This window comes from Erythrolamprus reginae, chromosome 5 (assembly GCF_031021105.1).
Source record: "Erythrolamprus reginae isolate rEryReg1 chromosome 5, rEryReg1.hap1, whole genome shotgun sequence".
Taxonomy (NCBI): Eukaryota; Metazoa; Chordata; class Lepidosauria; order Squamata; family Dipsadidae; genus Erythrolamprus; species Erythrolamprus reginae.
The window spans coordinates 10022936-10048315 of record NC_091954.1 but is presented as its reverse complement, the minus strand read 5'-3'; the positions used below and the strand labels follow the sequence as shown (position 1 = coordinate 10048315).

Here is a 25380-nt window from a genome sequence, read left to right as displayed (position 1 = left end):
CTATATTCAAACTAAGTGTCCTGGATATTTATCTCCACTGAGTTCATTATGAGATACGCTCGTGAAGATCAGCAGGTATTGTCAGACTCAACGGAATTATGATCTTACATTGGAAGGCAATTAACATTGTCATTTCCTAGTTCCCGAGTGTTAATATTTTCCTCTGTCTAATAACTCTGCAGCTCAGAATTTAAACAAGCTAAGATAACATTCTCATTCTCTGCATGCTAATATGTACATAATGCAGACTAATCCAGACGACGGTGCTCTGTTTGCCATAAGCCTGATTCCATTCATCCTTTCAGAGAGCTGTCATAACAGGGGGAAATCAACTTATTTCTTTCCCAATTTTTTTTAAAATGCTAAATTGCTCAGATCTGGGTTGTGGAATAATTTTTTCTATGTCCCTCCAGGATAGATTGAGTTTAAAAACTGGGCTCAGCTGAGCAGAGGAGGTGTGGCCCTTGAACTATTACAACTCAATCCCTGGGCCGAAAGACAGAAGTCAACCCATGCTTGGTTTCTCCAAGCAGGGCACTGGAGAGTCAACTTATTTCTTTCCCAATGATTTATTTTTATCCTAAGAGTGATGCATTTCTTAGAGGAAGACCTTACACAACCAGTAATGGGATACTTATTGTTGCCAGTCTTGTGGAAGAAATGTATTTCAATCCAGCAATATAATTGCCATCTCGCATGAAACGGAGTCATGGAAACCTTATTTCCTAGCAAGGGCCACTCATCAAAGACCAGGCTGGTCTAAGATAAGCCACATTGCTAACTCTCCCTTTACAATTTCTCTTTCTATTATGGGCTAAAGAGCCAAAGAAAATTGAGTTGTTTCCCTTCGTAGGCAGATAATCCTCTTCTTACGAACGCAATCGAGCCCAAAATATGTGTTGCTAAATGACAGTTTTTAAATATGTTTTGGTCCTCCTTCCACATCATTCATTGTGAATGCCCAGCAGAGGCAGTTCTTATGGGCCAGGCCACTGACCCCAAAACATTGGCTTGATTAAGATGGCCTGGCCCCATCTGTGTCCTCTTCGCCGACGATGTAAAACTCTTCAACACCACCGATAACACAACTACTCTCCAAAAAGACCTTGACGCTGTTTCTGAGTGGTCTAACACATGGCAACTCCAAATCTCAACTAGCAAATGCTCTGTCCTACACATTGGGAAGAAGAATCTGAACTCCAAATACACGAACTGAATAATCAAATTATCACAGATAATCCCCACTCGGTTAAAGACCTTGGTATACTAATAACAAAAGATTTAAGTGCCAAAGCCCATTGCAACAATATAGCCAAGAAGGCTTCAAGAGTTGTAAACCTAATCCTAGGTAGTTTCTGCTCTGGCAATCTCACACTACTTACCAGAGTTTACAAAACTTTTGCCAGACCCATCCTTGAATACAGCTTATTATTTTATTTATTTATTATTTGGATTTGTATGCCGCCCCTCTCCGAAGACTCATCTGTTTGGAACCCATATCGCATCTCAGATATTAACACCCTTGAAAATGTCCAAATATACTTTACCAGAAGAGCCCTTCACTCCTCCACTCAAAACAGAATACCCTATGAGACTAGGCTTTCAATCCTGGGCCTAGAAAGCCTAGAACTAAGACGCCTTAAACAAGATCTAAGTATTGCCCACAAGATCATATGCTGCAACGTCCTGCCTGTCAGCGACTACTTCAGCTTCAACCACAACAACACAAGAGCACACAACAGATTTAAACTTAATATTAACCGCTCCAAACCTGACTGTAAAAAATATGACTTCAGTAACCGAGTTGTCGAAGCGTGGAACTCATTACCGGACTCCATAGTGTCATCCCCAAACCCCCAACAATTTACCCTTAGATTATCTACGGTTGACCTATCCAGATTCCTAAGAGGTCAATAAGGGGCGAGTACAAGTGCACTAGAGTACCTTCTGTCCCCTGTCCTATTGCTCTCCTATATCTCTTATACCTTTCTTCTATTCCTATATCTCTTCTTCTATTCTTTCATTGATATGTTCTATTACTATACCTTCTTTTCTATTATTTCTTAGATATATTTTACTATGAGTATCTCCTCTATAACCTTCATCATGTATTTTACTATGTGTATATAGATATATATATGTATATGTAATTGGATTGGTGGGTATTGGATTTGTTATTATGTATTGTTTTTATCTTGTTCTGAGCCGCCCCAAGTTTTCGGAGAGGGGCGGCATATAAATCCAATAAATCTAATCTAATCTAATCTATATACCCACTAAAACACTCATTGTGTATTGGAATAAAAAATAAAATAAAATAAAATAAAATAAAATAAAATAAAATAAAATAAAATAAAATAAAATAAAATAAAATAAAATAAAATAAAATAAATAAAAAAAATTAAAATAAAATAAAATAAAATAAAATAAAATAAAATAAAATAAAATAAAATAAAATAAAATAAAATAAAATAAAATAAAATAAAATAAAATAAAATAAAATAAAATAAAATAAAATAAAATAAAATAAAATAAAATAAAATAAAATAAAATAAAATAAAATAAAATAAAATAAAATAAAATAAAATAAAATAAAATAAAATAAAATAAAATAAAATAAAATAAAATAAAATAAAATAAAATAAAATAAAATAAAATAAAATAAAATAAAATAAAATAAAATAAAATAAAATAAAATAAAATAAAATAAAATAAAATAAAATAAAATAAAATAAAATAAAATAAAATAAAATAAAATAAAATAAAACACTAAAATCCCATTGGGGCCCAGACTGGAGAGTTGGAGGTGGGATGTTAAATGTTTACTTCTTCCTGGGGCGGGGTGGAGAGGACAGAAAATAATGGAGAAGCACTGTCCTAATTTAATGGCTTTTAAACTGGAATTCCGTGTAATGCAATCATCACAGGGTGAACCAACATGAATTTGATCAAACGGACTCCTTTTAATATTTCTTATAGCAATGAGCAGAGTTAAAACACTTTGGTGGTGAGGCTTCAGATAGCTCTTGTCTTGGATTTATAGCTGAACATTAGTTTTTACCGTAGGAATCTAGAGAACCATAAACACATGAGTAAAGAGATAAATGGTCTGGCTATTTCAGAGTGCAATTACCTGTTAGAGTTGGATATGGATTACTAAATAAAAAGACCAACACAAATGACAAACTCTACACTTAATATTTTTAAAAATGTGCTGAACCAGTAATCAAAACTGGAATGCCTTACATCATATGTACCATCAAATTCCAGATCAAATTAGCCCAATTAAGATCAATTAATTTCTACAATTTACATCCCTCCCCAAGCATCTGTACAAAAGGCACTAAAAACCCTAGCTGATCAGATTATGGAGGCTGAAGCCAAATACCCTGATTCACTGGCCATTATTTTGGGAGATTTTAACAAGGCAAACTTAAGAGATGAGCTACCAAAATACTTTCAACATGTAAATTGTCCCACCAGAGGCAATAATATCTTAGACCATTGTTACACAGCTGTAAAAAATGCATACAGGGCTTTACCAAGAGCAGCTGTGGGCCATTCTGATCATTGCATGATTCACCTTGTACCTGCTTACAAACAAAGATTTAAAGCCACAAAACCAATAATTAAATCAGTGAGGACTTGGACTGAGGAAGCAAAGTTAAAGCTACAGGCTTGCTTTTAACTGCACAGACTGGAATATTTTTAAAGACACCTCTGCAGATCCAGATGAACTAACAGATATTGTAACATCATATGTCAGCTTCTGTGAAGACCTATGTGTACCAACCAGGAACTTGAAAATATACAGTAACAATAAACCTTGGTTCACAGCCAAACTCAAGCAGTTACGTCATTCCAAAGAGGAAGCCTACAGAAAAGGTGATAGAATGCTGTACAATCAGACCAGAAATATATTAACAAGGGAGATCAGAGCAGCAAAAAGGAACTACTCTGAAAAGCTAAAGAATCAATTCTCAACAAATGAACCAGCAAACATGTGGAAAACTCTCAAAAACATCCCCTGTTACAGCAAACCACCTTCCCAAGCTGAAGGAGATCAGCAATTGGCAGATGACCTGAATGTGTTCTACTGCAGGTTTGAAAAGAAACCTCAACCACTTATGTGCACAACCTCCATCCCAGACACACCAACAACAGCTAAATCTTCTTCAATTGAACCCATCCCATTGTGTTTACAACCCCTAGTGATCACAGAAAAGGAAGTGAAAGATCTATTTCTCAGACAGAAGCCTGGAAAAGCACCAGGCCCAGACAAGATAACTCCTTCTTGCTTAAAAGTCTGTGCTGACCAATTGGCCCCCATCTTCACCCAAATCTTCAACAAATCACTAGAGTTATGCTATGTTCCTTCCTGCTTCAAACGCTCGACTATCATCCCAGTGCCAAAGAAGCCCTCCATCAAGGAACTGAATGACTACAGACCAGTTGCTCCAACATCTGTAGTTATGAAAACCTTTGAAAGGCTAGTAATGTTCCATTTGAAAGCCATCACGGATCCACTGTTAGACCCCCTGCAATTTGCATACCGAGCAAATAGATCAACAGATGATGCTGTTAATATGGCTCTACACTACATCCTTCAACATCTTGAATCTCCAATGACCTACGCCAGGGTCCTCTTTGTGGACTTCAGTTCAGCATTCAATACCATTGTACCGGACATTCTCTTAACCAAACTAAATCAGCTAGCGGTACCTGAACACACTTGTAAGTGGATCACAAGCTTCCTAACAGACAGGAAGCAGCAGGTGAAGCTAGGAAAAATCACATCAGATATATGTACAATTAGCACAGGTGCCCCCAAAGGCTGTGTACTCTCACCACTTCTCTTCTCTCTATACACTAATGACTGCATCTCATACGATCCATCTGTTAAACTACTGAAGTTTGCAGATGATACAACAGTGATCGGACTCATTCGAGACAATGATGAATCTGCATACAGACAGGAAGTTGAACAACTATCCTTGTGGTGTGACCAGAACAATCTAGAACTGAACACACTCAAAACCGTAGAAATGGTGGTAGACTTTAAGAGAAACCCTTCCACCCTTCCACCTCTCACAATACTAGACAACACAGTATCAACAGTAGAGACCTTCAAATTTCTAGGTTCTATCATATCTCAAGACCTAAAATGGTCACCTAACATCAAAAACATCATCAAAAAAGCACAACAAAGAATGTTCTTTCTGCGCCAGCTCAGGAAGCTCAAACTGCCCAAGGAGCTGCTGATTCAGTTCTATAGAGGAATCATTGAGTCTGTCATCTGCACCTCTATAACTGTCTGGTTTGGTGCTGCAACCCAACAGGACCGACACAGACTTCAGAGAACAATCAGAACTGCAGAAAAAGCAATTGCTGCCAATCTGCCTTCCATTGAGGACCTGTATACTGCACGAGTCAAAAAGAGGGCGGGTAAAATATTTACTGACCCCTCACATCCTGGACACAAATTGTTTCAACTCCTACCCTCAAAACGTCGCTACAGAGCACTGCACACCAAGACAACTAGACACAAGAACAGTTTTTCCCCGAACGCCATCACTCTACTAAACAAATAATTCCCTCAACACTGTCAGACTTTCTACTAAATCTGCACTTCTATTCTACTAGTTTTTCTCATCATTCCTTTCACCCATTTCCTCCCATGTTGACTGTATGACTATAACTTGTTGCGTATATCCTAAGATTTTTATTAATATTGCTTCTTCATTGCTTATTTGACCCCTATGACAATCATTAAGTGTTGTACCACATGATTCTTGACAAATGTATATTTTATTTTATGTACGTTGAGAGCATATGCACCAAGACAAATTCCTTGTGTGTCCAATCACACTTGGCCAATAACATTCTATTCTATTCTATTCTATTTGATTGTTACAATTATTTTGTAATAATAAGAGTAATAGGATTGGATGTGTACTGAATGGTGGGGAAAGCAATTTGTTTTAATTAAGTCAGAGTACCAGTAACACTGCTGAAATTTAATGGGTATGGATCTGAGTTAATCCTTCAATTGGCAGTAATTGGCAGTTCCTAGAAGAGGAGAAGGATCTTGAACCTATAAGTCTTCCAGAATTAAACCAAACATTAAACACGTGGATTCCCACCAAACCATCTGGTATTTGCAGCCAGACGAGCCACCTGCTTAGAAACATAGAAGTCTGACAGCAGAAAAAGACCTCATGGTCCATCTAGTCTGCCCTTATACTATTTTCTGTATTTCATCTTAGGATGGATATGTTTATCCCAGGCATGTTTAAATTCAGTTACTGTGGATTTATCTACCACGTCTGCTGGAAGTTTGTTCCAAGCATCTACTACCCTTTCAGTAAAATAATATTTTCTCATGTTGCTTTTGATCTTTCCCCCAACTAACTTCAGATTGTGTCCCCTTGTTCTTGTGTTCACTTTCCTATTAAAAACACTTCCCTCCTGGACCTTATTTAACCCTTTAATATATTTAAATGTTTCGATCATGTCCCCCCTTTTCCTTCTGTCCTCCAGACTATACAGATTGAGTTCATGAAGTCTTTCCTGACAAGTTTTATGCTTAAGACCTTCCACCATTCTTGTAGCCCGTCTTTGGACCCGTTCAATTTTGTCAATATCTTTTTGTAGGTGAGGTCTCCAGAACTGAACACAGTATTCCAAATGTGGTCTCACCAGCATTCTATATAGCGGGATCATAATCTCCCTCTTCCTGCTTGTTATACCTCTAGCTATGCAGCCAAGCATCCTACTTGCTTTCCCTACTGCCTGACTGCACTGTTCACCCATTTTGAGACTGTCAGAAATCACTACCCCTAAATCCTTTTCTTTTGAAGTATTTGCTAACACAGAACTGCCAATGCAATACTCAGATTGAGGATTCCTTTTCCCCAAGTGCATTATTTTACATTTGGAAACATTAAACTGCAGTTTCCTTTGCTTTGACCATTTATCTAGTAAAGCTAAATCATTTACCATATTACAGACGCCTCCAGGAATATCAACCCTATTGCACACTTTAGAGTCATCGGCAAATAGGCAAATCTTCCCTACCAAACCTTCCCCTATGTCACTCACAAACATATTAAAAAGAATAGGACCCAGAACAGACCCTTGAAAAATGTTCAGCCCTGGACTAGAAAGGAAACATTATCTTTTCCCTAGAATGTTGGAAATTAAGTCACAAATCTGGAACATTTTACCACATGTCGTAGGTCTCTTGAACAAAGTTATAACCAAAAGAAATCTTCTGGGTAAATATGCATAGAATTGGACTTTCCAAACACAATATATTTTAATTGAGCCAAATCATTCCATTATTTTGCAGAGAATTAGTTCTGGTTTTATTGCCTGTGAGACATAATGAGCGTTGTATCACCCCCCCTTTTTTTAAAGCTAGCCATAAAACCAGACTGTTTATAAAACCAGTTGATTTTTTTTTCATTATTATTCAGAAATCTGCAATTTCAGTTTATTTTTACATTGCTAAGAATAGTTCCATTTTAAGCTTGAAAAGTCCTTTCCTTCCTTCCTTCCTAATTATACTGAATCATTGTTGCACAATAAAACAAATGAGCAATATTGGCAAACAAAGCAGTTTCCAACCTGTCCTTGTGCAAACACATGCTTTAAATTATCTCTTTATATCTGTAGGTTATTATCAATCATGGCCAAAGAATGTGGAATGCCTGTCTTGGTAAACAATGACCGAGCATCCTGCTTAATTAATGTAAAAATTATTTACTCATCTCTCTGTCCTGGTTAAGGTCAAGATTATTTACTCAGCTCCCTGTTTATCTAAGGCAGTGTTTCCCAGTCTTGGCAACTTGAAGATATCTGGACTTCAACGCCCAGAATTCCCGGCTGGGGAATTCTGGAAGTTGAAGCCCAGGCATCTTCATGTTGGCAAGATTGGGAACACTGATCTAAGGTAAAAGTTAATGAAACACTTTTCTGTTTGTCTAGGATAAAAGTTAATTAAACACACTTCTGTTTAGTTAGCAATCACACCTTGAGATATCTGTCTGTATAGTATATTTTACATATTAACCATTTATCCATTGTAACTAAATTAGTAAAGTTAATCTTTTATACTTATACTTGTGTGCACATTAGAGAACCATCTTTCAGCTGTGGCGAGGGGGGCTTTTGCCCAGGTTCGCCTGGTGCACCAGTTGCGGCCCTATTTGGACCGGGACTCACTGCTCACAGTCACTCATGCCCTCGTCACCTCGAGGCTCGACTACTGTAACGCTCTCTACATGGGGCTACCTTTGAAAAGTGTTCAGAAACTTCAGAGCGTGCAGAATGCAGCTGCAAGAGCAGTCATGGGCTTCCCCATATATGCCCATGTTACACCAACACTCCGCAGTCTGCATTGGTTGCTGATCAATTTCTGGTCACAATTCAAAGTGTTGGTTATCACCTATAAAGCCCTTCATGGCATTGGGCCAGAATATCTCCGAGACCGCGTTCTGCTGCACGAATCCCAGCGACCGATTAGGTCCCACAGAGTGGGCCTTCTCCGGGTCACATCAACTAAACAATGTCAGTTGGCGGGCCCCAAGGGATGAGCCTTCTCTGTGGCGGCCCCGACTCTCTGGAACCAGCTCCCCCCAGAGATTAGAACTGCCCCTACCCTCCTTGCCTTTTGTAAACTCCTCAAAACCCACCTTTGTTGTCAGGCATGGGGGAACTGAGATATTTCCCCCGGGCCTATACAATTTGTGTATGGTATGTTTGTACGTATGTCTGCTTAATAATGGGGTTTGTTAAATATTTTAAATTGTAAATTATTAGATTTGCCATGAACTGTTTTATTGTGTTGTGAGCCGCCCCGAGTCTACGGAGAGGGGCGGCATACAAATAATAATAATAATAATAATAATAATAATAATAATAATAATAATAATAATAATAAATTTACTACAAAAGATAAATGCAGGTCTGAGCACAGAGAGGTCTCTGATACCCAGAGCGAAGAGGTCTCTGAACACATGAAGCTTCAGACACAGAGAGAGATTTTCCTAGCTCAGAACAGTTTTGCTCAGAAAACTATGTCTCCGTATCTGTTGTGTTTGGGCCTGGGCCAGCCGTTGCTCCCACAGATGGGAGAGATGCAGCACAAAGTGAGTGCAAAAGCCTGGCTGACAGCCAGGAAGACGTGGCAGACAGCCAGGAAGACGTGGCAGACAGCCAGGAAGACGTGGCAGACAGCCAGGAGGATGAGGCCACTGGTTCGTAGGACTCAGCAGACAGCCCAGGGGATTTGGCATGCAGTCCCTCAGACAGTCTTTCGTCCTTGGATTCCTCTGCAGAACAATTCATAGACATGCGTAGCAGAAGAGCGATGCAAAGGAGGGATCAATTGAAGGATTATTACAAGTCATCAGAGTAGCACCTGGGTGTGGTTCTTATACTGAGGGCTGGGTGTGGTTCTCTTAATGAGGGCTAAAGGTATAAAAGGGAACAGAGGCACAAGGCAAACTGTGGCTGTTTATCTGTGTTATTTTGTGGTTCCTGCTCTGAAGTTTCTGTCCCGTGCCTTTGGAGTTTTCAACCCAGCTTTTTCAGACACGTGGGAGGTGAAACCTCTGGGACTTGCTGTTTGCTCCAAAGATTCAAAAGGACTCCTGAAATGTCTTTGCTCATTCCAGGCTGTCTTTGTTTGCTTTTTCCTGTGTTTTTGTATATGGCTGAAGTAAGCCTTGCACTATCATTGTTTCCTGATACTAAGGACTGTTTTGAGTAACCCTTTTTTGTTTGTTTAATGCAAGTTTGCTGATTAGCAGAGCACGTGTGTGTTTGATTTCTTTTCCTTGGACTGTTACGCATTGCCTGAGCCCAGTCAGGCAGAACAGTATCTATGACTCCCCAAATATCCCCAAAAGTGAAAAACAATATTCTATTCACAAACGCACACACACAGAGAGACATCTTTTTGTCTGTGTACCAAATCAAGCAGTGTCATTTCACTATTGTTATCAAATATTTGCAAAACAGAATTGAATAATCATTAGCGGGAAATGAAATGAGCTCTTTAAGCAATAGTAAAGTCCTACTACCGCTAGGACAAACTGATTTTCTTACACCCAGTTGAAAGTGTGTAGGTTTCTAAGAAAATAATAATAATCAAGGAGGGAAGCAACTTAAAAATAAGATGAAATTTTCTGACAGTGAGAACAATGAGCAATGAACATAATCTAGAAGTTATGAGTACTCCAAACTTTTTTGATTCACATGCCAAAAGCGATGGGAGTTTGCAAACTGTTTCAACTCCTACCCACAAAATGACACTATAGAGCAGTGCACATCAGAACAATTAGACACAATAACACTTTTCCCCCGAACGGCATTGCTCTGCTAAACTAATAATTCCCTCAACACTGTCAAACTATTTACTAAGTCTGCACTATTATTAATTTTCTCATTGTTCCCATCACCCATCGCATCCTACAAATGACTGTATGACTGTAACTTTCTTGCTTTATTCTTATAATTTATATTGACTAGTTCGTAGTATGATTTGATTGTTTATTTGTACCTGGACTATCATTAAGTATTGTACCATATGATTCTTGATGAACTTATCTTTTCTTTTATGTAGACTGGGAGCATCTGCACCAAGACAAATTCCTTGTGTGTCCAATCACACTTGGCCAATAAAAAATTCTGTTCTATTCTGTTCTGTTCTCTTCTACTCTACTCTACTCTACTCTACTCTACTCTACTCTACTCTACTCTACTCTATTCCACTCCACTCCATTCCATTCCATTGCCATATTTAACTGAGATCTTTCAGGTGGCCCAGCCTTCTCTAACTGAACACTGTTAGCCCACTGCAACAATATAGCCAAGAAGGCTTCAAGAGTTGCAAACCTAATCCTACGTAGCTTCTGCTCTGGCAATCTCACACTACTTACCAGAGTTTACAAAACTTTTGCCAGACCCATCCTCGAATACAGCTCATCTGTTTGGAACCCATATCACATCTCAGACATTAACACTCTTGAAAACGTCCAAAGATACTTCACCAGAAGAGCCCTTCATTCCTCCACTCGAAATAGAATACCCTATGAGACTAGACTTTCAATCCTGGGCCTAGAAAGTTTAGAACTAAGACGCCTTTAACAAGATCTAAATATTGCCCACAAGATCATATGCTGCAAAGTCCTGCCTGTCGGTGACTAATTCAGCATCAACCACAACAACACAAGAGCACACAACAGATTTAAACTTAATATTAACCGCTCCAAACTTGACTGTAAAAAATATGACTTCAGTAACCGAGTTGTCGAAGTGTGGAACTCATTACCGGACTCCATAGTGTCATCCCCAAACCCCCAACACTTTACCCTTAGATTATCCACAGTTGACCTATCTAGATTCCTAAGAGGTCAGTAAGGGGCGAGTACAAGTGCACTAGAGTGCCTTCCGTCCCCTGTCCTATTGCTCTCCTATATCTCCTATACCTTTCTTCTATTCCTATATCTCTTCTTCTATTCTTTCATTGATATGTTCTATTACTATATCTTCTTTTCTATTATTTATTAGATATATATTTACTATGAGTATCTCCTCTATAACCTTCATCATGTATTTTACTATGTGTGTATAGATATATACCCACTAAAACCCTCATTGTGTATTGGACAAAATAAATAAATAAATAAATAAATAAAATAAAAATAAACACTGAGGTAACAACTTACACATTCTCAGCCCATAAACCAAAACTGAGAAAGAATTAGCAGGAGATGCAGAGAAATGATGTCCCTACTATATCAGACCTTGAAAGTCCTCTAAGAAACAGAAACAAGGAAAAAAATGTTGTGTATAACAAGAATCTTGAAATTGTGTCTCGTGGAAAATCAAACTTTTAAAGCAATCATGAAAAAGAACCACATAAGTAAAGGTAAACTGACATTTTCTTCCTTAATCCTACATTGCATGCAATATGTGAACCCTGCCAATCAATGCAAACCGTTTATTAATATTTTACTGGGGGGAAAAAAGCTCTGATAAATCAAATTTCAGCTATCTTCATAAAATGTTGCTAAGCAACTTGCAGGACAGGTGAAAATTGGTTTTCACAGCAACCTTTCAGTCAAGGGATATCAGAAAAGTTTGTCAAATTCAAAAGCTATTTTTCACCCAACACTTAGACAGCAAACCCACTGTTCCAAAATGTCTTAGAATAGAATAGAATAGAATAGAATAGAATAGAATTCTTTATTGGCCAAGTGTGATTGGACACAAGGAATTTGTCTTGGTGCAGATGCTCTCAGTGTACACAAAAGAAAAAGATACATTTGTCCAGAATCATGTGGTACAACACTTAATGATTGTCATAGGGGTCAAACAAGCAATGAAGAAACAATCAATATTAATAAAAATCTTAGGATACAAGCAACATGTTACAGTCATACAGTCAACATGGGAGGAAATGGGTGATAGGAATGACCAGAACAATCTAGAACTGAACACACTCAAAACCGTAGAAATGGTGGTAGACTTTAGGAGAAACCCTTCCACCCTTCCACCTCTCACAATACTAGACAACACAGTATCAACAGTAGAGACCTTCAAATTTCTAGGTTCTATCATATCTCAAGACCTAAAATGGTCACCTAACATCAAAAACATCATCAAAAAAGCACAACAAAGAATGTTCTTTCTGCACCAGCTCAGGAAGCTCAAACTGCCCAAGGAGCTGCTGATACAGTTCTACAGAGGAATCATTGAGTCTGTCATCTGCACCTCTATCACTGTCTGGTTTGGTGCTGCAACCCAACAAGACTGACACAGACTTCAGAGGAGAATCAGAACTGCAGAAAAAACAATTGCTGCCAACCTGCCTTCCATTAAGGACCTGTATACTGCACGAGTCAAAAAGAGGGCGGGGAAAATATTTACTGACCCCTCACATCCTGGACACAAATTGTTTCAACTCCTACCCTCAAAACGTCACAACAGAGCACTGCACACCAAGACAACTAGACACAAGAACAGTTTTTTCCCGAACGCCATCACTCTACTAAACAAATAATTCCCTCAACACTGTCAGACTTTCTACTAAATCTGCACTTCTATTCTACTAGTTTTTCTCATCATTCCTTTCACCCATTTCCTCCCATGTTGACTGTATGACTGTAACTTGTTGCTTATATCCTAAGATTTTTATTAATATTGCTTCTTCATTGCTTATTTGACCCCTATGACAATCATTAAGTGTTGTACCACATGATTCTTGACAAATGTATATTTTGTTTTATGTACGCTGAGAGCATATGCACCAAGACAAATTCCTTGTGTGTCCAATCACACATGGCCAATAAAAATTCTATTCTATTCTATAAAATTCTATTCTATGAGCCGGGATGGCGCATCAGGTAGAGTGCTGTACTGCAAGGCGCTGAAGCTGACTGTAGGTCAGCAGTTCAAATCTCATCACCGGCTCAAGGTTGACTCAGCCTTCCATCCTTTCGAGGTGGGTAAAATGAGGACCCGGATTGTGGGGGCAATAGCCTAGCTCTGTTATAAAGGGCTATTGCTAACATGTTGTAAGCCGCCCTGAGTCTAAGGAGAAGGGCGGCATAAAAATTGAATAAATAATAATAATAATAATAAATAATAAGAAAAAACTAACAGAAATAGAAGTGCAGACTTAGCAAAAAGTTTGACAGTGTTGAAGGAATTATTTGTTTAGTAGAGTAGGCCTACCTTCCCCAAATAACAGAAAAATATATTACCAAAAAAAAGGAGATGCAGGGGAAAAAAAGAGGGGTTAAAAATAACACCTTTTGAATCAAACACATGGCACTTACCATAATCACTGTCATAGAAGACTATGAATTTTTGCCACCTCAATTCGGTGACCAGCTTCAGCATCACGTCGTTGAGCCGAACAGGCGGCCGGGCTGCTAAGGTGTATTCCTCATCCTCTGGGCTAGGGTTGAGGTGGCATGCTGTCCGTGGAGAGCCTCCGGTGTTGCGCTGAACAAAGAGGTGCGGGATGTGCATGGCATCTGTCAAAGACTGCAAGGCATTGGCGGAGGCACAACCAGTAGAAGTCACTAAGGCTAAAATCCCCAGGGTCATCAGGTCACAGGCTGGAAAAGAAGAAGGAAAGGATTGTGGTGGAATGTGGTCTGGATTCCCAAAGAAAGTGACTGCATCAGTAGCAGGTTGCTACTGCTACGGTCGACACCATAATAATGGAAGCGAAAATTGAACTGCATACGCAGCTCTGCAGCTCCGGTGTGCACATGCACACATCGGAGCGAGATTTTGTAATGAGAGTTTAAAATTGCTTAGCTCCCGGTTTCTGGCCTGATGTCTTAACCGTTAATCCTACGTTACTATTAGTGAACTATCCAGTGCCAGTTGGAGTCTGGCAGTATCCAAGTTATTATTATTATTATTATTATTATTATTATTATTATTATTATTATTTATTAGATTTGTATGCCGCCCCTTTCCGTAGACTCGGGGCGGCTCACAACAATAACAAGAACAATGTAAAAACAAATCTAATAATTCAAAAAACACTAAAAACCCCATTATTAAAAGCAAACACACACACAAACATTCCATGTATAAAGTGTATAGGCCCGGGGGAAATATCTCAGTTCCCCCATGCCTGACGACAAAGGTGGGTTTTGAGAAGTTTACGAAAGGCAAGGAGGGTGGGGGCAGTTCTAATCTCCAGGGGGAGCTGGTTCCAGAGGGTCGGGGCCGCCACAGAGAAGGCTCTTCTCCTGGGTCCTGCCAAACAACATTGTTTAGTCGACGGGACCCGGAGAAGATCCACTCTGTGGGACCTAACCGGTCGCTGGGATTCGTGCGGCAGAAGGCGGTCCCAGAGGTATTCTGGTCCGATGCCATGAATGGCTTTATAGGTCATAACCAACACTTTGAATTGTGCCCGGAAATTGGTCGGCAACCAATGCAGACTGCGGAGTGTTGGTGTGACATGGGCATATCTTGGAAAGCCCATGATTGCTCTTGCAGCTGCATTCTGCACGATCTGAAGTTTCTGAACACTTTTCAAAGTTGAATTCAACTTACAATTTACTATTAAACAATACTAAAAGGACAAAGTTTTAATAACTGGAGGCCATGCATCCAGTGAAGGGCTGCAAAAAATTTTACTGCCACACTGTGTGTGTGGTTTATTTTGTGGGTGTGACTTGTTGACCATGTGACTGATGGGAGTGGCTTGATGATCATGTGACTTGGGTGGCTTAAAGGTCATGTGACTGGCTTAAAAGTGGCCAACTTGACGTCACTCACGTCAAGGGTTTGGGTTAGGGTGCCTGGCCTCTCCTCACCTCAAAGAGATATAATTTCCCTATCTATTTACTAATAACGAACATCCAAAATATACTATTTAATTCTATGCATATATGCCATATTTATACATACATATTACACACAGGCACATAAAAATATACATTAAATACTACTACTACTACACACACACATGCACACATAGCTCTTCTAAAATTATACACATTCAACCTCATCTACTGCAATAGGAAAAACATAACCAGAGCCCAGAAGGGGAAAAAAAAAATCCAAATTTTTCTACCGGTTCTGCGTACCTAACCGTACCGTACCTGTAGCAGCCCATCACTGCATCAGATTTAAGCCTAAATTGAAGCCCACCAGTTTAGAGTCATGACAGCTTGAGAAACCCCTACAGGAAGTGTGAATAAACCATCATTTAAAGCCAGAAACATTGAAAGCAATTAATCGTGCTAGCTGGTATTTATTGGTCTAAAATGTATTTTGGTACAAATACGTTTTATCTCATAAAACAGCTAGAAGCAATATTGAGCTGGAAAATATCCAAAGTTATGAAAAGTCAGAATCCACAATTTTCTGGAGCTGCTAAATGCAAACCAAGATTATGACCAACCCTTTCATTTTTTTCCTTTGTTGGGAAGAATAATTCTACTAGGAATACAGCGTTCCATCGATTTACGCGGGTTCGAACTTCGCGAAAAGTCTATACCACGGTTTTTCAAAAATATCAATTAAAAAATACTTCACAGTTTTTCCCACCCGATGACATCTTACGTCAGCGCCAAACATTCGTCCACCTTTACTAAATATATTTTTAATAAACTTTAATAAATAAACACATAGAGTAATAATCTATATGGTTGCTAAGCGAATGGGAAATTGCAATTTAGGGGTTTAAAGTGTTAAGGGAAGGCTTGGGATACTGTTCATAGCCAAAATTTACTTCCGCATCTCTACTTCGCGGAAATTCGACTTTCGCGGGTGGTCTCGGAATGCAGAGGGGGCTAGATTGTGCGGCCAACCCCACCCCCCAAAAAAACACTTTTTCCAGCCTGATAGACCACTTTCAAAAAAAGGGGGGGGGAGGGAAAAGGGGTGTCCTACGTTTTTTGTTAGTGTTAAATGTAGTTTGTTCGACCTTAATGAAAATAACAATTAGACACATATGATAAGAACACCTTGTCCTGTTCATACTGTTTTGTATTGTTTTTGTATATAGTTTTGTATATATTCAATAAACATTACTTTTAAAAAAAAAAGAAAAAAAAGAAGAAAAGGAGCTATTCCCTCTGTAAAATATCAAAGCAGTTACTATAGTTAAATAATTCTTAAAGATTGTACACAAGAAAGACTTCTAGGAAACCTGACATTACAAATTAACATCACAAGACTTTGTGAAGTATTATTTGTTATTGTTAATGAATCATTAATGTTTTTAGTGGATAAAATATTTGGAGACCAATTAATAATGCAGTTCAGGATATTTAAAGACATTGTATTGTCTTTCAGCAGCTGGGGAGCGTATAAACATTAATCTCTGTGCATTTTAGATTTTATATTTAGTTTGTTGTATGCTTCCCAGAATCACTAAACATATGGGATGGGGGAGGGGCTAAATAAATTAGCATAAATAAATAAATGAAGAAAAATTCACAAAAACGGGTGTGTGTGTGGTTTCTGCCTTTTATAATCAAAATAAAGCAATATGCATAATTTTTTTTCAGTTCAAGTTTCATATCATTGTGTGCAGAAATGTTCAGACTACTTTCCAAATGAAAAAGGCTTTCAAATTGACCAAACATAAGCACTTCAAATGAAGAGTTTTCGGTTGGGGTCAGGGTGACCCGGGAACAATACAAGTGTGACTTTTTTTTTCCAGCAAGAAAGACCCCCCCCCCCCCAAAAAAAAAAAATCTCATGGAGAGAACTCCTGAAATGATGAAAAGTCATGAAATTTCAAGTTTCAGATATGCAGTGAAATTTTTTTACAGGGTCTCAAACTTTGATGTTGGGTCTCACAGACCCGAACAGCACAGCAGGGTTAAGAACATGGTCACGGAACGAATTAAGTTCTTAAGTAGAGGTACCACTGTAGTTCTTTTAGCAGATCATGTTTCTCCTGAGTTACAACAGGCAGAAATAAATCTGGCATTTGACAAGTAGGCAATTTGAACTTAAAGGTGAACAAAGTCCCTTCCAATTTGCAACTTTATAAAGGGTTAAAAATGAGGTTTAGGAGTGGTGTAACCATTTCTGGAAAGCCAAATAAAATAGCTGATAGAGGAAAAAGTGAGTACAATTGATCTGGAAATAACCTCTCGCAAAATATATCAAAGCAAACCTCTGGATTCTTTGTTTCTTTGCTTCCCTTAAAAATCACTTGACACCCCCACCCCCCAAGATCTCTTTGCATTTCTCTCTTACTCTCAATCTCAATCTCTGCCTCTTGATTCTGGAATCTCAAAGCATTTTAGCAAAGCAGCAAATTTGCTAGGAAAAGGAAGGAAAATAATGCATTGCCTTCAAACATGCAAACCTATGAGCCTCTATTGTATCAAATATGGATCGCACATGTCACAGCTATTTACAAAAGTATGCAAATGTTTAGGCATCTCTCAGCCTCACCTCAATCCCAGGTAGACCAGAATAAAACTCAGTGGTCCACGACAAACTACTCCTAAAACTCAAATCCTATGGCATCTCAGGACTCCTCCAGAACTGGATTACTGCATTCCTGTCAAACAGGCAACAAATTGTCAAAATTGGTAGCGCCATCTTCACCCCCGCCCCTGTCATAAGCGGCGTTCCCCAGGGAAGCGTACTAGGTCCTACTCTCTTCATTCTCTACATCAATGACCTCTGTGACCATATCGAAAGCAACTGTGTTCTTTTTGCCGACGATGTGAAACTTTTCAACACCACTGATAACACACTCACTCTCCAAAAAGACTTGGACTTTGTCTCAGACTGGTCTAAAACCTGGCAACTTCAAATATCAACCAACAAATGCTCTACCCTCCACATCGGCAAAAAGAACGCAAACCGCACATACGAACTGAATAAACAATCTCTCACTGCTAATCCACATTCAGTAAAAGACTTTGGAATACTAATATCGAATGACCTAAGTGCTAAAGCCCACTGCAACTATATCGCCAAAAAAGCCTCTGATTCTACACAGCTTCTGCTCAGGAAATCTCACACTATTCACAAGAGCCTACAAAACCTTTGCCAGACCCATCCTAGACTACTGCTCATCTGTCTGGAACCCATACCACATCTCAGACATCAACACCCTTGAAAATGTCCAAAGATATTTCACCAGAAGAGCCCTTCACTCCTCCACTCGAAACAGAATATCCTACCAAAATAGACTAACAATCCTGGGCCTACAAAGCCTAGAACTACGGCGCTTAAAACACGATTTGAGTATTGCCCACAAGATCATATGCTGCAACGTCCTACCGGTCAATGACTACTTCAGCTTCAACCACAATAACACAAGAGCATGCAACAGATTCAAACTTAATACGAACCGAACTTGACTGTAAAAAATATGATTTCAACAATCGAGTTATCGAAGCGTGGAACTCATTACCGGACTCAATTGTGTCAACCCTTAACCCCCAACACTTCTCCCTTAGACTCTCCATGATTGACCTCTCCAGGTTCCTAAGAGCCCAGTAAGGGGCGTACATAAGTGCACTGGTGTGCCTTTCGTCCCCTGTCCAATTGTCTTTCCTTTCTTTCACCTATCTTATATATTCTCTTCCTTTCATATATCCTCTCCTCTCAGTTCACTTTCACCCTCATTTATATTACCACCTGTCTATTTTTCTTCCTATGTATTTGTGTATTGGACAAATGAATAAATAAAATAAAAATAAATCAACATAGAAAAAGGAAGACTCTCCTTTATTGAATTGGAACTATTGCATCTTAACAGTGTCTTGCAAGCTTGGGGGGTCGTGCTTTATTTTTCCTTTTTCTATCATCGTGGATGAATTTGCCAGAGACCCTTCCAAATATTATCTTCTTCCCAGGACTTAAGGAAGTGTCATGTGAAACGTTAGTACCACTTTACAGTGCCTTGGGGAGGCTACACTTGGAAGACTGCATGCAGTTTTGCTCACCACAATATAAAGAAGATGATAAGACCCTAGAGTGGAGGAAAGAGCAATGACAATGATTAAGGGCCTGAAGGCTAAAATGAATGGAGAATGGTTGCAGGAACTGTGTATTTTATTTGTTTTGATCACAGCCCTGGAGCATCCGAAGGCTGCTCAGCTGCAACGTGACGTCGAAAGTGTTGTTTCTAGGCAGCTACTAGGAGTAATTTGATGGCACATAATCCAGGAGTTACATTCAGAATTTTTCCCTCTGTTGGAATGGCTTGGTGGGCATGGCAAGGGGAAGGGTATTACAAAATCTCCATACCCACCCTACTCCATAGGAAGGATACTGCAAAACCCCCGTTCCCTCCCCATTCCAGCAGAAGGATACTGCAAGATCTCCATTCCCACCCCACTCTGGGGCCAGCTGGAGATGGTATTTGCCGGTTCTCCAAACTACAATGATACCTTGTCTTACGAACTTAATTGATTCCGGGAGGAGGTTCGTAAGGTGAAAAGTTCGTAAGACGAAACAATGTTTCCCATAGGAATAAATGGAAAACCAATTACTGCGTGCAAGCCCCCCCCAAAAAAATTGCAAAAATGGGCGCTCCGCTGGGCGCCACCACCAGGGCGCTTCTTGGCGCTCTCCAAAACACAAACACGAAAAGTTTGGCAAAAGTTTGGGTTCAGGAGAAGCCTCGAGAAGCACTGCCGCCCGGCTGTCACCTTCTGAAACAGCCGGGGGCTTCTTGGCGTTTTCCCGAATGCCGAACCCGGAAGTTCAGCAAAAGTTCAGATTTGGGTTGGGGTTTGGGAGAACGCCAAGAAGTGCCGCTACCCAGCTGTCACCTTCCCACAAACGGAGGTGAGAAATCCCAATAGGGAATTCCAGGGGCGGAGCTTTGACGTCACGGAGATGTCCTTCCTGGAGTCCCTGTTTTGTCCAGCCAGGAAGGACGTCTCCGTGACATCAAAGCTCCGCCCCTGGAATTCCCTATTGGGATTCCCCACCTCCGTTTGAGCCTCCTGACCGTCTGAAAGCTCCACAGCTCTTCTGAGAAGGTGACATCCGGGTGGCGGCACTTCTCGGTGCTCTTCCGAACCCAAACCCAAGCCTGAACTTTTGCCGAACTTCTGGGTTCGGGGTTCGGGAGAATGCCGAGAAGCACTCTGGCTGTTTCAGAAGGTGACAGCTGGGTGGCAGGGCTTCTTGGCATTCTCCCGAACCCGAACCAGAACTTTTACTGAATTTCTGGGTTTGGCGTTCAGGAGAACGCTGAGAATTGCCCCGGCTGTTTTGGAAGGTGACAGTCTGGAGGTGGGGCATCCCGGTGGCGGCAGGTTCATAAGGTGAAAAAACTTCATAAGAAGAGGCAAAAAAATTCCGAAACCCGGGTTCGTATCCCGAAAAGTTCGTATGATGAGGAATTCGTATCACGAGCTACTACTGTACTCAAAATTTCCATTACTGGTTCTCCAGAACTTGTCAGCTCCTGCTGAATTTCACCGCTGACCTAATCAGCCTCTTACTATTTATTTGCAATTGTCTTAGTAATGCCTCTTTTTCCAAAATAACATCTTCAAAACATTTCTGTATCTCTTAAAGGTTTTGTATTCTTGCTTTTGGATTTTTCTCCCCTATGCTTTGCAGAATATTTCTAGCTTAGAAATATTCTTAGGTTTTCTTACATGGCATGCACACAGAATTTCTCCACTTGATCTCAGTCATCAAATATGTTTCTTTCCTGTAAATACTTTACTTCATATTTACACCTATGTTCGAGGCAAATTGTCTGAAGCCCTCTAGAAGTTGTAAGACCTCTAGATCAGAGATGGGTTCCTCCTGGTTGGGATCAGTTCTATGTCCTGCCATGTCCCCAAACCTGGTTCTCTTGTTTTTTGCCTCTGCGCATGTGCAGAAGCTTTTCTTAAGGGTATTGCACATGTGCAAAGTGCTCAAGACATGTGCTCCCATGCAATGCATCTATGCGCAAACCAGCAGCAGGAGAATCCAGAACCCACCCATTTTAGATCTTTTCTTATCTTATCTTATCTTATCTTTTCTGTCTGTCTGTCTGTCTGTCTGTCTGTCTATCATCTATCTATCTATCTATCTATCTATTTATTGGATTTGTATGCCACCCCTCTCCGTAGACTCAGGGCGGCTAACAACAGTAACAAAAAAACAGCATGTAAATCCAATACTAAAACAACTAAAGACCCTTATTATAAAACCAAACATACATACAAACAAACTATGCATAAATTGTAAAGGCCTAGGGGGAAATAATATCTCAATTCCCCCATGCCTGACGGCAGAGGTGGGTTTTAAGTAGCTTACGAAAGGCAAGGAGGGTGGGGGCAATTCTAATCTCTGGGGGGAGTTGGTTCCAGAGGGCCAGGGCCGCCACAGAGAAGGCTCTTCCCATGGGTCCCGCCAAACAACATTGTTTAGTCGACGGGACCCGGAGAAGGCCAACTCTGTGGGACCTAATCCGTCACTGGAATTCGTGCGGCAGAAAGCGGTCCCGGAGGTATTCTGCTCCGATGCCATGAAGGGCTTTATAGGTCATAACCAACACTTTGAATTGTGACCGGAAACTGATCGGCAACCAATGCAGACTGCGGAGTGTTGGTGTAACATGGGCATATTTAGGGAAGCCCATGATTGCTCTCGCAGCTGCATTCTACACGATCTGAAGTTTCCGAACACTTTTCAAAGGTAGCCCCTTGTAGAGAGCATTACAGTAGTTGAGACTCAAGGTGATGAGAGCATGAGTGACTGTGAACAGTGACTCCCGGTCCAAATAGGGCCGCAACTGGTGCACCAGGCGAACCTGGGCAAAAGTCCCCCTTGTAAGACCTCTAGATCAGAGATGGGTTCCTCCTAGTTCAGATCAGTTCTATGGCCTGCCATGCCCCCCAAGCTGGTTCTCTTGGTTTTTTGCCTCTGCACATGTGCAGAAGCTTTTCTTAAGGGTATTGCACATGTGCAAAGTGCTCAAGACAAGTGCTCCCATGCAACGCATCTCTGAGCAAACCAGCAGCAGGAGAATCCAGAACCCAACCCTGTTTTAGAACCTATTTTCCTGAACCAGGAATGTTTTTCCTGTGTCTTTGTGAACAGAGATGTAGATTCCAAAAAAGGTTATGAAGAAGATAAATCACTAGAACGCATGCCTTCTGGTTTATGTTAGTTAAAATAGTTTATCTATAATTCAGGACATGAGTATTTAAGACTGCAATCCATCATACGTTCATTTTCTAGGTAATGAATTTATTAAGGTTGAGTAAATACGCATAGGATTATATTTCATGTCTCTTTTTCCAAACATATTTACATGAAATTAAATCCCACTAAAACCAATGCAGACGATTATTAGATGAGGTTGCAGGTTTCTTTGGAACCATTGAAAGAACTTTGTGCTAATGTGTACAGAATTTGCGGTAAATTGCTAATTTTTTTAAAAAAACACAACATAGAAACATAGACGGCAGAAAAATGACAGCAGAAAAAATCCTCATGGTCCATCTAGTCTGCCCTTATACTATTTCCTGTATTTTATCTTACAATGGATATATGTTTATCCCAGGCATGTTTAAATTCAGTTACTGTGGATTTACCAACCACGTATGCTGGAAGTTTGTTCCAAGGATCTACTACTCTTTCAGTAAAAAAGCCACCCCAAGACTTCGGAGAGGGGCGGCATACAAATCTAATAAATAAATAATGAAATAAATAAATAAATAAAATAATATTTTCTCATGTTGCTTTTGATCTTTCCCCCAACTAACTTCAGATTGTGTCCCCTTGTTCTTGTGTTCACTTTCCTATTAAAAACACTTCCCTCCTGAACCTTATTTAACCCTTTAACATATTTAAATGTTTCGATCATGTCCCCCCTTTTCCTTCTGTCCTCCAGACTATACAGATGGAGTTCATGAAGTCTTTCCTGATACGTTTTATGCTTAAGACCTTCCACCATTCTTGTAGCCCATCTTTGGACCCAACTTCAACTTCAACAACTTCCGTAAATTTATTTCAATGAACTAAAGTCACTTTTGAAAATCTTAAATAATATTAATATATAATATGATTGGGAGCTTGGAAATTTCGCAGCACGAATTAAATTTGCTGGATTTGGATAGACCTTGTGGTTCTTTTTAGACACTTTCAGGATGCTGTGTTCGTGGGGTAGCAATGATTAGCAGGAAGTATAACGAATGAAGTTAATTCAGAACCCAGAAATTAAACAGGCCCAACAAAAATCCTGGAGAAATCATCAAAATGGGAAGGTACGAGGGTCGCCCAAAAAGTAATGCACCACATTTTTTTTCTTCAACAATTATTTATTGAACACAATGAAATTTACACATAAGAAAGAATGATGTTGTGACATAGGGGAAGGTTTGGTAGGGAAGGTTTGCCTATTTGCCGATTACTCTAAAGTGTGCAATAGGGTTGATATTCCTGGAGGGGTCTGTAATATGGTAAATGATTTAGCTTTACTAGATAAATGGTCAAAGCAATGGAAACTGCAGTTTAATGTTTCCAAATGTAAAATAATGCACTTGGGGAAAAGGAATCCTCAATCTGAGTATTGCATTGGCAGTTCTATGTTAGCAAAAACTTCAGAAGAGAAGGATTTAGGGGGTAGTGATTTCTGACAGTCTCAAAATGGGTGAGCAGTGTGGTCAGGTGGTAGGAAAAGCAAGTAGGATGCTTGGCTGCATAGCTAGAGGTATAACAAGCAGGAAGAGGGAGATTGTGATCCCCTTATATAGAGCACTGGTGAGACCACATTTGGAGTACTGTGTTCAGTTCTGGAGACCTCACCTACAAAAAGATATTGACAAAATTGAACGGGTCCAAAGACGGGCTACAAGAATGGTGGAAGGTCTTAAGCATAAAACTTATCAGGAAAGATTTCATGAACTCAATCTGTATAGTCTGGAGGACAGAAGGAAAAGGGGGGACATGATTGAAACATTTAAATATGTTAAAGGGTTAAATAAGGTTCAGGAGGGAAGTGTTTTTAATAGGAAAGTGAACACAAGAACAAGGGGGCACAATCTGAAGTTAGTTGGGGGAAAGATCAAAAGCAACATGAGAAAATATTATTTCACTGAAAGAGTAGTAGATCCTTGGAACAAACTTCCAGCAGACGTGGTTGGTAAATCCACAGTAACTGAATTTAAACATGCCTGGGATAAACATAGATCCATCCTAAGATAAAATACAGGAAATAGTATAAGGGCAGACTAGATGGACCATGAAGTCTTTTTCTGCCGTCAGTCTTCTATGTTTCTTCTACACTCCCCATTTTTCCACGTAATCTCCTTCCCGTTCTATGGCCTTCATCCAGCAAGGCACAAGCGTATGTACGCCCTGTCTGTACCATTCCTTGTTCTGGTCACAAAGCCATTTCTGCACTGGGCGAATCACCTCTTCGTCATCCTCAAAATGTCTTCCACGAATGGCATCCATTCAGATCCATGCGTGAAGTGAATGCTTCCAAACCCATAGGGAAGGGAAGTAGCTTTCACCGGCTATGTTACACAATGTCTATCCAGATGACCCAGCAAATAGCATGGCATCGGACCAGAATATCTCCGGGACCGCCTTCTGCGGCATGAATCCCAACGACCGGTTAGGTCCCACAGAGTTGGCCTTCTCTGGGTCCCATGGACTAAGCAATGTTGTTTGGTGGGACCCAGGAGAAGAGCCTTCTCTGTGGCGGCCCCGACCCTCTGGAACCAGCTCCCCCCCAGATATCAAAGTTGCCCCCACCCTCCTTGCTTTCGCAAGCTCCTTAAAACCCACCTCTGTCGTCAGGCATGGGGGAATTGAAATTTCCCTTCCCCCTAGGCTTATAGAATTTATACATGGTATGCTTGTATGTATGAGTGGTTCTTTAAATTGGGGTTTTTT

General features: G+C 40.0%; 1 protein-coding gene across 1 annotated transcript in view; it reads right to left on the bottom strand.

The window, feature by feature from the left end:
- GRID1 (glutamate ionotropic receptor delta type subunit 1) overlaps positions 1 to 25380 on the bottom strand; it is a 1069958-nt gene that overhangs the window by 386888 nt on the left and 657690 nt on the right. Inside the window, exon 4 of the mRNA XM_070753904.1 lies at positions 13851 to 14135. Coding sequence (XP_070610005.1) covers positions 13851 to 14135 — 285 coding nt within the window. The remainder of the gene's footprint in view (positions 1 to 13850; positions 14136 to 25380) is intronic.